This window comes from Eulemur rufifrons, chromosome 7, assembly GCF_041146395.1.
Source record: "Eulemur rufifrons isolate Redbay chromosome 7, OSU_ERuf_1, whole genome shotgun sequence".
Taxonomy (NCBI): Eukaryota; Metazoa; Chordata; class Mammalia; order Primates; family Lemuridae; genus Eulemur; species Eulemur rufifrons.
In genome coordinates, this window is record NC_090989.1 from 80,003,027 (window position 1) to 80,016,556 (window position 13,530).

General features: G+C 40.3%; 1 protein-coding gene across 2 annotated transcripts in view; it reads left to right on the plus strand.

Moving 5' to 3' along the window:
* The first annotated feature begins 3,992 nt into the window (after positions 1 to 3,992).
* The window catches only part of DCUN1D1 (defective in cullin neddylation 1 domain containing 1), a 29,109-nt gene continuing 19,571 nt past the window's right edge, over positions 3,993 to 13,530 (plus strand). Inside the window, exon 1 of one of the 2 annotated variants that reach the window (XM_069472875.1) lies at positions 3,993 to 4,049. In XM_069472875.1, the coding sequence (XP_069328976.1) occupies positions 4,047 to 4,049 (3 nt within the window). In that variant the 5' untranslated portion in view covers positions 3,993 to 4,046. Of the gene's footprint in view, positions 4,050 to 4,532; positions 4,566 to 13,530 lie in introns of those variants that run through there. The other variant, XM_069472876.1, reaches the window with a different exon arrangement.

Genomic DNA, 13,530 nt, shown 5'->3' on the forward strand with positions numbered 1-13,530 from the left:
TGGTGGCTGTGCGTCCCAGACTAGTGCCTTTGAACTGTGTCTGTGTATACATAGTTACCCTGCAGGCTTAATTTTAGCTAGATGAACTACCAGAAATGTTAGCAATCTGTCTTTTCAGATTACTTCTGCTCTTTCTGCTAAAGACAGATTCTAAATATATGAAATTCTTAGTTTTACATGTTTCCTTACACAGAACTGCAACTATTTTATCAGTGAATATTATTTATCTTAAAATGAATTTTTATGCTTTTGTGGCAACAATTATTTTCAAATAGTTGGATGTTTTACCTTGAAATATTACATATCTATAAACACTCTATATTCATTTTTCTATGCAGCTATAGGTGTATAGTGAATGTGTGTGTGGAGAGAGAGAGACAAAATAGTCAATTTCAGCTAGATCATATTTCTTATTACTGTATTAAATTTTTACTATATAAAATAATTCTTAGAACTTCTATACTTGAAAAAACTCAAAACCTTAAATATTTGAAACCTCATGACAAAAAAGTAATATGAACATGTTAATGAATATTATTTTGCTAATCATATATTGTAATTTATGCTTTATCTTCAGGACTCTTTTCTATTTCAAAAATAATCAGAACAATTTAAACAAATGGGTTTCTGTCACTCAACAATGACAACTGAGTAATAAGTTTCTATGTCACATCCAATACTGTAGCTAGGGAGTGCAGTAATGGGTACAGCTGCTACTACATTTACCATCTGACCATATGGTATAACATACATCTGCCAAGGAAGACAAGCATTCCATTACAGTAACACATGATATAGGCACAGTGTTAAGACAGATCAACAGACATTTTCTTTCTTTTAATTTATTAATACACCTATTACTGTGTAGCACATATATATGTCACATATGTCTAGCACTCACTTTGACATGGAAAACTCAAAGATGTGTGCAACCCACTCTGTGTCCTAGAGGCAGTGCACAGCCTGGCAGGGGAGGTGGTCATGTAGGCAAATGATTATCGGATGATGTCACAAGTGTAACAGAAGTATGTATAAGCTGTCAGAGAAATGCAGGGGGAGGAACGTGCCTAACTGTTGGAATCCAGGATGAGGTCAAGAAACAATCATAGAGAAGATAGTCTTTGAGTACTGAGGTCTTGTTAGGAAATATAGTGTGTGGTGGTCAAGGGAATAGACTCTGTAGCCAGACTGAGTTCAAATCCCAGATCTACTACTTGCTAGCTGTGGAATCTTAGGCATGTTATTTCTCTGTGCTTCACTTTTGTCCTCTGTAGAATGGGTATAATCAGTGGTCTCTGGCCTCTTTGGCACTAGGGACCGGTTTTATGGAAGACAATTTTTCCACCAGGGGGTGGGAGGTGGGGGGAGGCAGAGCTCTGGCAGTGATGTGCTGCCCGGTTCCTAACAGGCCACGGATAGGTACTGGGCTGTGGCCTGGGGGTTGGGGACCACAGGGTATAATAACTGGGCATAGCTCTTAGGGCATAGCTGAGGTGAGGGTTATGTGAATTAGTATGTGTCCTGGGCTTAGAACAGTGCATAATACACAGAATCTCTTCAGTATTAGCTAGTACTCCAGTGATAGCAGAATGAGAGAAAACAAGGAAACATGAAGGAGTATGGCAGGGTTGGCTTGCATTTGTGTGGAGGGTAGTGGGAAATGGCAAGGGAAGTGTATAGATTAGGGGAGGGAACTTCACATGCCATGCCAAAGAGACTCACGCTTATGCAGCTGTTGGAGAATTTTAAGGAACAAATTCAGATTTGCATTATAAAAAGAAAACTATCCATCCAGCAATGGGGAAAGACTAGGGGCTGGAAGATTAGTTAAGAGGTTACTGAGAGAGAGAGAGATGATAAAGTCTTGGCTAAGGGACCGAAGGTAGAGTACAGATTTGAAAGCTATTTAGGAGGTAAAATTGTTGAGAGTTGGTGACAGATTAGATTAAGGGGGATGAAGTAGAAAGAGTGGTGGATGATTCTCAGGTTTATAGTTTGGATGATTTGGTGAAAAGACAGGAGGAAAAGCAGGTTTGGAAATAAGGTTATGGATTTGTTGAGCTTGATGGGCCTGTGGAATGAGCTCCCCCAGATATAGGTGGTAATTGACATTGTGAGAATGTGGGTGAGAGCATGACACAGGTTGCATGCAGGAAGAGATTCAGGGATGGTTCTGGAAAGCCCTGCATTTAAGAGCCAAAGAGAGTAAGGCCAGCAAAGGAGAGTGACCAGAGAGGAAGGAGGAGATATAGAAGAAAGTGAAGTGATGAAAAGTGATGGACAGGAAATTCAAGGAGGAAGTGTTCAAATGCAGAAGAGAGATCAATTAGAATGAGAACTAAGAATTGTCCCTTGGAGTTGACAATTAGGAAAAAGAGCTTAAGAGAACCCAACAGCTATTACTTCAATGAAGTAAAACAGAGTAGGGCAAGAGATCAGTGAATACTCTTCATTAAGAACCTAGGTGTTAGTTCATATTTTAGGTCACATACTAGGTGAATTCTGGAGAATATCCATGGATGAGGTCCAGTTTCAGTATTGCTTCATGAGGCAGATCTGGCCTGTCTTTGCAAGACTGTTTTCCCAAAGCCTGACAAAGACCTTGGCACATTAATATGCAACCACCCAATGTTAGTGGAAAGAATGGATGTTTGTGGTGGCCAGAGATCTGCCTTGGTGTACAGCCCTGGGAGCTCCCAATACATGGCTGGCTCCAGAACTGTTAAGAGGACCTCAGAGGTTGCCAAAGAAGTTCTGCTGTTTTGATAAGAACTTAAAAGTTGTTAAGTTACTGGGCTGATCTGGTAGTTTATGCCTGCATTTGGGGGAGGACAGTATTGGTGTTGATGTTGACAAAAGGTCTACCCAACGTTGGTCTTGCTCTGAAACCCATATAAGCTCTTGGCCTAGTCTTAGATGTGATTTTCTGAGTAGCTTTGCTTTATACCTGTTTTTCTTATTTCCTTCCTTCCTGTATGAATGTGTCATATCTCTCCAACTGGATAATACATTTCTTAGGGATGGGAACTGCTCCAAATGAGTCCTTTGTACTTCTTGCAGCGCATATTTGTCCACTTGATCCCCAACTCTGAATCTTGGTACTCCTCAAGCTCAGCAGACTTAGAACTCAGGGTAGGTCAAGCTTGGACTGTCCTCCCTGCATGACATCAACCGTCAGCGAAAAAATGTTCCGCAGTTACTTCCCAAAACTTATCCTGGGAAGGTTGAACTGAGGTGACATTTAGAGCAAACAGTTACTGCAACTTCAACTCGCCTGGCATGGGCCTTGCATCCTGGAGTCCTACCCGGCCCCGACGCTCACTCTAGGGCTATCCCTCTGGTCTCCCTACCGGCACTTACGTCTGCGAAGAGCCTGTGCCATATACCAGAGGGCGTTAAGGCTATGACAGGGTGAGACTAAGGTCTCCTCTGGCCTGTCCACGTGGGGAACTGATGTAGTCCAGACCCCGGAACTGGGAGGAAAAAGCAGAAAACACGAGGGTGGAGGTGTTTTCGCTTTTTTTCCTTTTTTTTTCCCTCGGTACTGATGGGTAGGGGTGGTTTGGGATGGATGGACCTAGTGCCTCCATCATCCCTTTCAGTCGCCCCGAGCTGCTCAACTTTTTGGCCACCTCCGCTCCCTCTTCCAACCCGTGTAGACACGGCCGGGCCCGTCCGAGAGCGGAAGGAGCCGCGTAGGAAGCGGAGGTGGGGTGTCCCCCCAGGGCCCCCAGCCCGCCGCGCCAGAGGCCGCCAGATGCGCCGGGAGGATGTCGGCGCGCGGAGGGCGCGCGTCGCCCGCCCCTCCCCCGACCCCCGCCCGGGGGACCCCTGCGCCCGGGGGAAGCCCCGCGCGGGACGCCCTCCGCCCGCCTCCGTCCCTCCGCCTCCCCGAGGCCCGGGGCTGCCTCCTCGGGCCGCGCCGGGCCGCCCCGCACTGCGCATGAGCGGGAGCCCGGCAAGCCCGTGAGAGGAGCCGCCGCCGCCGCCGCCGTCCATTCGCTGCGGAGCCGGAGGAGGAGGGGAGAGGCCTGGAGGACACCAACATGGTGAGGCACTGCGGCCGCCCGCCCGCCCCGGCCGCCTTCCGCCCCGCGGCGACCCCGCCGCCCCGAGCCCTGGCCCGCGGCCCCGGCCCGCTCCCCGGCGGGACTCTCCTCCCCGCCGCTCCCTTCCTCCTTCGCCCCTTCCCGCCTGGGCGCCGCCGCTACGCGAGAGCCGAGGAGGCGGAGCGGAGCCGGGCCTAGTCGGGAGTCCCAGGGAGTTCGGGGCGCGGGGAGCGGCCCCAGTGCCCCCGGCCAGGGCCCGGCGCGGGTGGCGGAGGCGTTGGGGCGGGGGAGGGGATGGGGCAACGGCCCTGCCCCTGCCCCTTGGCCGGCTCCATTGTGTCTGGCCGGGGACGGGGGTCCGGGGTTCCGGGTGAGGAGCCTCCCCCCGCCCTCGAGTCGGGGCTTCCCTCTCCGCCCGGCCGGGGAGAAGGAAAGACTTTACCGGCGCGCCTCTCCCTCCTCCGCTCGCGGCTCCGACACCCCTCAAGTCTCCCAGGCAGTTTTGCCTGGAGCAGGGTATCAGCCCTTTTCCTTTCTCCATCACCTCCCGATGCGTCCCATGCTTTTGGAAAATGAGAGTTTTACTGGCCAGTTGGTGGAGGTTATATTTACCTCTCTGCTGAAAACATGGGAGACTGCTGAGCTTGGGGGAGGGGGGTACGGAAGTGCAACCTGTTCTCTTTTCATAAAATTAGGGAACACAGACTTGCTACCTTTTAAGCACCTATTTTATTTGCTTGGGATGGGAGGAGTAATTACTTTATTATAGCAGTTAAGGACCATTTGTGATTTTGAAAAAAACAGTTTGTCAAGTTACTCCCCTCTTTTTTGTTTGGAAAAAAAAGTCCTCCAAGCTTGAAGACCCTTGTAGTCAAGTTGTTTACTTTGGTAATTAAGTACCTGACTCTATTGGAAGCTCTTTGTTTTTCAGAAGCGATGTTTGGCATTATACAGTCTGAGCATGAGTTGAATTCCATGCAGGTTACTGTATGAATAGTAGAAATGATATTGTTGTCCTTTTGCTTATGGGGAACATAAAGGCCTCTTTGAGGAGGGTGTGTGTGTGTGTGTGTGTGTGCTTGTGTCAAGGGAATGCCTCACCATCTTTGTTTTTATTAATAGTTGATTTTTGCTGAATGATACTTGTCTAGCCCCAACCTCCAACTTAGCAGTATTTTGGTGTCATGTATGGATATGTGGTTTAGCATGCCACATATTCAAGATTTATGTTCTGTGGTAAGTTCCGTAGAAAGTTACAATTTTGAATTTGTAAGAAAACTTTCCTGTAAGTACAGGTTAATGTTTGGATTGATATTACAGTGTTCAAAGATCCACCAGGGAATCTAAACAGTTTCTAATTTCTTAAGTATTTAGACTGTTGTAGATATTACTTCTAAAGTTTCCAGACTCTTGGCATTTAGGTGAGTATAGTAAGCTTTAAGTAATGAAATGTAATTCCCTGGTAAACACTCAGCGAGACCCCTGAAATGTGTGCTGTTCAGGATAGTCTCCAGATCAGCAGCATCCCCTAGAATCCAGGGTCCTGATAAGGCTCTTCACCTGTTCAGGAATTCTGGATTCAAGCAGTTCATGGGGGAGTTCAGCTTGTGTGGGGGGCTTGTAAGCTTCTATCGTTTTGGTTAATATTAAATTAGCTAGTTTTGGAACTTAGCCATAACTCATGTAATTGTACCAGTGGTTACAAGATATCATTAATTTAAAACATTTTCTGTGGCTGAACTCAGTTCATGTCATAGGAATTGTCTTGATATGCTCCTGTTAGTTTAGAAACTATTGGCCCTAATCGAAGTTAGGCTCTAAGAATTTTACAGTTATTTTATTATAATCTTATAATTGTTTCTTGATACAATTTTTGGGCTAATGTTAGTTTTTTGGTGTGTGTGGCGCAGCCCATTTCTAGTGCACATGAATTGTCAATTCTAGGGCAAACTTAAATGATGAGATATCTGGAATATTTTGTATAAGAAAAAAATTGTTCCGTTGACTTACCACACACAAAGACCAAAAATGACTCCAAAACTAGACAATATTGTGTTACCTTTGAAAGTCTTTTTAAAAAGTGTTCAAAAGTTCTGGGCCATTTTCTTAATTGTAAAAATGAGGGGATCGAATGTGATGATGTGTAAGTTTCATCTGGCTTAGAAATTTTATGATTCTAATGACTTTTATTAAATGTGTGAGAAGTGTGCAGATTGTCCTCTACTAGGTTTTTATAGATAGCATCATAGAATTTTTAAACCTGAAATGACCTTAGAGATCATCTCATTTACTCCTCACTCCTTTTACAGAAGAAGAAATTGAGGATCAAGGAGGTTTTGAGGTTCAAGTTTGTAAGATTGATTGTTGCAGAACTGAAACTATTTTCTGCTGGTCTACCATTTACCTCACTCTTTGTGGTACATGTAAATCTTTTAACTCATATGAAATCTAGAGAAATAGTTGAAAATTATATTTGAAATTAAATTATATTACTCAAACAGAGGAAACCCCAAGTGTTATTAATGAATATGTTAAGTAACAAAATTAAAATTAGTGGATGCTTAATGATGTTAATGCCTATATTTTTAATGGCTTTAAAAATGTGTAGACTTTGAAATGTAAGATTATATTTTCAACAAATACCAGAACTTGTAAATCCAAATGGATGTAGGCCTGTTCAAAGTTGTCTCTTCAGAACTTGTTGCACATTCTTTTGCATATCCTCAAGTAAACTGAAGGGGCCCTTTAATTCATTTCAACAGTTATTAAACGTCTGCTATATGTTAGACACTGTTTTGGCACTGAGGAGATACATGTATCACTGAACAGACAAAAATCTCTGCTCTAGTGAGGGTTACATTTTAGTAGGGAGAGACAAATAATAAACATAGTATATAACTTTCTTCTTACTGTGTTAGAAGGTGTTAAGTGCTATGGCAAAAACAGAGGGCAGAGATTTTGAGTGCTGGGGTCTGGGGGGAGTGCAGGGGTGTGGTGGAAGTGGGGTTGCAAAATGGTGTCTGCATCACTGATGAGGTGCATTTTGAACAGACTAGGAGATAAAGGAATAAGCCCTGCCGAAATATGGTGAGAGAAATATTGTGGAGTAGTGAGACCAGTGTGGCTGGAGCAGTGTGCGTGTGTGCAGAGAGGGTTGTTGGAGCAGATGAGGTCTAAGTGGTAAGGAGGGGACCTGGGCATGGGTGAGTGGGCATTGTAAGGATATTGGATCTTTACTCCAAGAGAAGTGGAAAACCGCTGAAGGATTCTGAGTGGTATGATATACCTTGTTTCTTCTGTCCCATAGTGTCATATTATTATACAGTATTAATACACTATTACAGAGAGTTATTTTTAAAAGCATTTTTTTATGACAAGACCCTCATTATAAAAACCCTCATTCTTTATTGTACAGCTACTGTGTAGAGTTTTGAATTCTATTTAAGATGACTGTCTAATGTTTCATAAAAACTAGTTGACCATCGAGTTTACCTAGCCACACTAGGGTAAATAAAAACACAACAAAACTTCTTTCATAGATTGTTGAGTATGTTCTAGTGGTTCATATGTAGTTTAATGACTATGAAGAAAACTGGGCCTTTGGGGAAAAGAAATTGACATTTATTGAGAACATACTGTGTGCTAGTCAGTCAATTTACAACTATCATTTAATCTCTACTTGTGAAATAGACATTATAACTACCTCCTTTTAACATATCTGGGAATGGAGGCTTAGCAGTTCTAAATGATTTGACACTAGTATGTGGCAGAGCGGGGATTAGAAGCCTGGTCTCTGGTTCCACATTTTATTCCCCACCTCCCCTTTTTCTTCTTTTTTAAACCCAGCAAGCACCCTTTCAGTGTAGGTGTGGAATCTTTGTAGTTTCACTCTAGTTTCCTCCTTATCATATTGAATAGTGAGTGACATAGTTGTTTCCATATCAAATCAAATGATTTGAAGTAAACATTAAGTAATTGAAAAATTAAAACTCTTTTGGTGCATATAATAAAAAAGTTAGAAGTAAAATAAACTCAATGTGTTGATTTTTTTTTTAAGTTTTAAAAGAGCAGAGTTTATTTAAGTGGCTGTTTTGATTATGAGCTTATAGGTTGGGTCAAGCATAAGGAAAATCTGGAATATAGCCTCTTTTAAATTTCAGTATGTGCTGTTCAGGTTGTGGTAGTATTTGCCATGATATTTGATGAAGAGAAATTTCCAAATAGGGTTTAATTGCTCTGTGGACAGAAACAAGCTCTTGACTAACTACCTAGCCACTTTAGGTATATGCCCCCCACAAAAGAAAAAGCAAAAATGGAAGGAAAAAAGTTGTTAAAATAGTCTTTAATCACTTTGTTGAATTTGTTTTATATAATTAATACTAATATCACTGAAAGTGATTAGGCTGCATGTCTGCATTGCAAAATTTTAAAAGATTTACTTTTAAGTAGTTTTTTTTCTAAAGAATTTTATTGAATTATACTTTTGAATCCTTCAGTACTGAAGACAAAGCTAAGTTGCTGAAGTACATGGTCCATTCCTTTGTTATAGTAGAGTATTTTCAGTTTAATAAACATTTGGAGTGCTTATTATTCATAGGATTCTTATTTTTCCTGATTTAGGATTTGGGTAAATACCACTATTAGAATTAAAAGATTTTATTTTTCAAGGATCATTTATTTTCTTTATGAAACTAATATTGTGTGGCTGTTGAATACTAGCCATTATTGTAAGTTAACTATGGAACTTTAAACATTCAATTCTTTTAATACACTAATTCTTTGGTGTGTGTTTTTGGCCTCAGTAATCTTTTGTATGTTGAAGGTACTTCAGAAAAAATGTTTATGGAGAGAGGAAAGCAAATTTAAATTAGCTACCTTGATTTCTTGTTAGAAGTTCAAGCAATAAGTTTAGGAGAATCAATTGAAATATGATGGCTCACATAAGTATTTTAAAGAGGTTATTTCTATCCTATTATGATAGGTTATCAGGAATTAGCAAAAATAACTTTAATAGTCAAAGCAATCTCTAAACCAAAATCAAGACATATATTAAATTTTACAGTGGTAGTCATATTTTGAATAATATTTCTGAGGGGTGGCAAGGAGAAAATTCATTAAATTTTCATTAATGGAGTACTTTTTAAAAAGTTTTGAGGAAAATTATACAAAAATCTACAAAATCGGTTTGAATCTTACAGGTATACTTCCTGAAATTTTTTTTAGGTAGATTGCCATTGTATATCATTGTGCACAATAATTACATAGTATGTATATTATTCAGCCTTTGGCTTAGTAATATGGTAGTCCTCTGTTTTCTGTGGTTTCACTTTCCTCAGTTTCATTTACTTGTAATTAACTGCAGTCTGAAAATATTACATGGAAAATTCCAGATATAAACAATCCATAAGTTTAAAATTGTGCACCGGTCTTCCTTTTTGTCCATCTTATTCACTTATCTACCTGTTTGTCACTTAGTAGCCATCTCAGTTATCAGATCGAAGAAACATTGTATCTGCAGTTTCAGGCATCCACTGGGGATCTTGGAACGTATTCCCACCCCAGGCATATAAGGGGGGACTACTGTAGTATAGCCTCTTAAAGAAGAGTTAATTTTAAGTGTTATTCAAAATGTGGCAAATTTAAGAATGAATGGTAAGTGTTATCCATAAATAATTATTTTAAACTGCAGATTATAAAAGAGTAGGTGCTAGGTGCAGTGGTTTATACCTGTAATCCCAGCTACTTGGGAGGTGAAGGTGGAGTTTGAGGCTAGGAATTTGAGACCAGCCTGGGCAACATAGTGAGACCCTGTCTCTACAAAAAATTTAAAAATTAGCCAAAGTAGCCAGGTGTGTTGCTGCAGGCCTGTAGTATTAGCTACTCAGGAGGCTAAGACAGGAGGATTGCTTGAGTTTAGGTGTTCCAGGCTGCAGTGAGCTGTGATCATGCCACTGCCTGAGCAACAGAGTGAGACCCCATTTCTTAAAAAAAAAAAAAAAAAAAAAAAGGTACTTGGAGGGGTTTGTTTATTTGTTTTGCTTAATAGTTGAAATTGCACACACTTATATTTTCTCGCCATAACCTGTACATGTGTTTGTATTTTCTCTGGATTTCAAACCTTCTCATTGGAAAAGGAAACCCTGACTTCCAGTGTCTGGTGATTTTTCTGCTTCTGTACGTTTAAAGCTGTAGATTGTAGCCATCTGTTTTTAAAATAGACTGTGACGGGACTATAAACACATTTTTCTTCCTGTTGTATTACTTGTCTTAAAAATAACCTATTCTCCTTCTCTTTCACCCCCCCAAAAAAACCCTAAAAAGAAGTTTCATCCCTAAATTAGCCTTTTAATTAGGTTGTGAGGGAATACTTAATGGGGAATTTCCAGCTAGAATGCATTTGTTTACATTTGAAAGGGGAAAGGTGAATTAACTACTTAACTAAACTTTTCCATAAAAATAGGTGAAAAAAATACTGCTCATAGTTCCTCTCCTCCCACAACACACACATATTCAGTGGTTGCACTTTTGCCCTTTTTGTTTTCCTTTTCACTTGAGGACAATGTAAAATAAATGGGAAGACTGGTGCCTGAAGCCAGGTGGCACCAGGGTTTCATTCCTGGCTCTGCTACTTTTTGGATAAGTAGATAAATCATGCTGGAAGCTTGGGTTCCAGATTGGTAAAATGGAATCGGTGATACCACCTTGCAGGATTGTTAATAATTAAATACCTTGTGCAGTGTCTGGCACACAGTAGGAGCTCAAATAAGTCTTTTCTGATTATGGATATTATTCTTTCTTTACCTTTAAAAAAATTTTTTTATTTGTTGCGTTTTCCGGGGAAACTACCTTTTAAATAAATTTACTCTTTTCTCTGCAGTATTTCTCCTTCCTTTATGTATTTCCAAGGAGTCCTTATCATATGCTAGTTACAGGTCTAAGAATTTAACCTGAATTGATTCATGTAACCTTAACACTCTGTTTACAGATAAAGAAATTGAAGCTCAGAGAGATTAAGTAATTTTCTCAAAGTCACACAACAATTGAGAGGCACGGGTGGAATTAAAATCCTGCCAGTCTGGTTTGAAACTCTGCACTCTTAATCAATCATCTTGTGTTTCATCTCTCTGCAGGTAAAAGGAAGAGTTAGAAGAGCTATTCCTACCTAGACTCCTATTCTGACTTTCCTGCAGTAGAACTTTGCCCCTAGGTGAAAGTCTTTTCCAGGAGTAGGTAGTCATTAGTTGAATTGATTTTTCTTGCACTTTTGATTTTGGATCTGTAATCTATGGGAAGACCTTTTGTAGATGAGTGATTTGGGATATTAGTAACATTTGGCAACATCTGCTGAATACTGTATATCATATATAGAAAGTATGAGTTTGCAGACTAAAACTAGGTTTGTTTGTTTGTTTGTTTGTTTTTAACAGACCATGCCTTGCTCTGTTGCTCAGGCTAGAGTACAGTGGCATGATCATATGATCATAGCTTGCTGCAGCCTAGAACTCCAGGGCTCATGTGATCCTCCTGCCTCAGCTTCCTGAGTAGCTGTGACTACAGGTGCACCACACCCAACGAAATTTGCTTTGCTTTGCTTTTCAAAGAAATGGGGTCTTGCCATGTTGCCCAGGCTGGTCTCAAAGTCTTGCCTCAAGCGATCCTCTTGCTTCAGCCTTCAGAGTGCTTAGGATTACAGGCATGAGCCACGGTGCCCAGCTTCTAAATTTCATATGAAGTTAAACTGTTAATATGGCAATCAACATACAGAACTTTTAGTGAGAATTATGAGGGATCCTTAAAGTGTTTTGATTTTTATTTATTTGTTTGTTTATTTTTTTATACAGGCTCTCTCTTGCCCAGGCTGGGGTGCAGTGGCATGATCATAGCTCACTGCAACCTTGATCTCCTGGGCTCCAGTGTTGCTCCTGCCGCAGCCTCTTGAGTAGCTAGGATTGCAGGATCGACTTGCTGCTCCTGGCTCCCTGTTTTGATTTTTCAAACATTGACTTTTGTGAGCTAGATTCATCAAATCCTGAATTAGAAATCCTTGAATTCAAATCCTTGAATTAGAAAATTCTTTTGAAACTGTAAAGGCCTGAGTGTCTGTTTCTTTCTGGAGTTCAGACTGAAGTTGAAACTTAAGGGTGAGAAGGTAAAAATTCAGGATAATAAAAATAATAAAATGGATCTTAAATTTTTGCTTTTAAAGGTATCACTCATTAAAATTATTTGTTTTGAAATTGTTAGGACTTAGTTGACTAGAAAGTCATTTTCCATGTTCATTGTTTTTCCTTCGGGAAACACTTACAATGGGAAGACTTTCTTAACCTTATTATCGTTATTAATTTTTACTATAGAGCCTTTCTGAGCCCCCATTATTTTATTCACAGTAGACTATGTAGGTTCAGTGGTAACTTGATACATGATGCTTGCCTACATCCAAAATGTTTGAATTTTTTTTTCCGGATAAGCTATTCTTTTAAATGTGATTCTTAAATTTCTTGAATGGAAAAAATGCAAACATGTGCTAGATTTAAGTATAAAACAGTATAATGTTGATAACCTGGACATTTTCTGTTTTGGAAAGATAAGCAAATAAGTGGAGCAAATAAATTACTGTCCAGATTATGATAGTATTTTTAACTTTTAATGTTTGATATAATTAGCTTTCTATTACAAGAAATATTTTTGCCTCCATTATCCTTTCTCCCCTAGAATTAAAAATAATCATATATATCCTGTTTTATACATTTCACATACTTACCACTATTGAATTTCCTTGAAAACTTGATAATATGTAGTTTTAACGTCTGTCTTGAGTACTAAAGATTCTATTGGTTAATCTTACATAATGACCACTTGAATTCATTCCTTTTAAATAAGTATTAAAGTAAATGGCATGTATTACATTTGAGTGCTGAATCATTGTAGCTGTCACATATTTTTTCTCTTGGGAAAATCCCCACTGGGTTTGTAGTAGAAATAGAGAAAAAAATCCATCTGCTTTTTCTTCCACCTCAGTTTTCTATCCACCCTCTCATTCCCTATAAAATAATTCTTCTCTGGTTAGTCATCCTTTTTCTCTTCCTTAAGTTGATAAAAATTTAAATCTTTCTTGCTATACTCTCAAAATCAGAGGACTTTGCCTGGTGCACCCATGTGGCTGGGAAAGGGAGTGGTAGGAAAGGTTATAGCTCTCCTAAGTTGGGCAGGTATATATAATCCACTCCAGCTTTACTCTGGGACAGCCTTTGAGGCTACAGAATTTGAATATGTCCTCCCTAGGAGGGAAGCAAGTGTTAAAATTTATTCTAGGCACAGACTGCTGACAGAAATGGTAAGAGTGCATTGTAAGTTCAAGAATTGGAGAGTACTTACCAGACTTTGCAGGAATGGGATTGCCAGTATTCACTTGGCTTAGCAGGAATCCGTACTATCAGTTCTTTGCCTGATATCCCTCATTAGCCTTTGTGGTGTTGGAAAT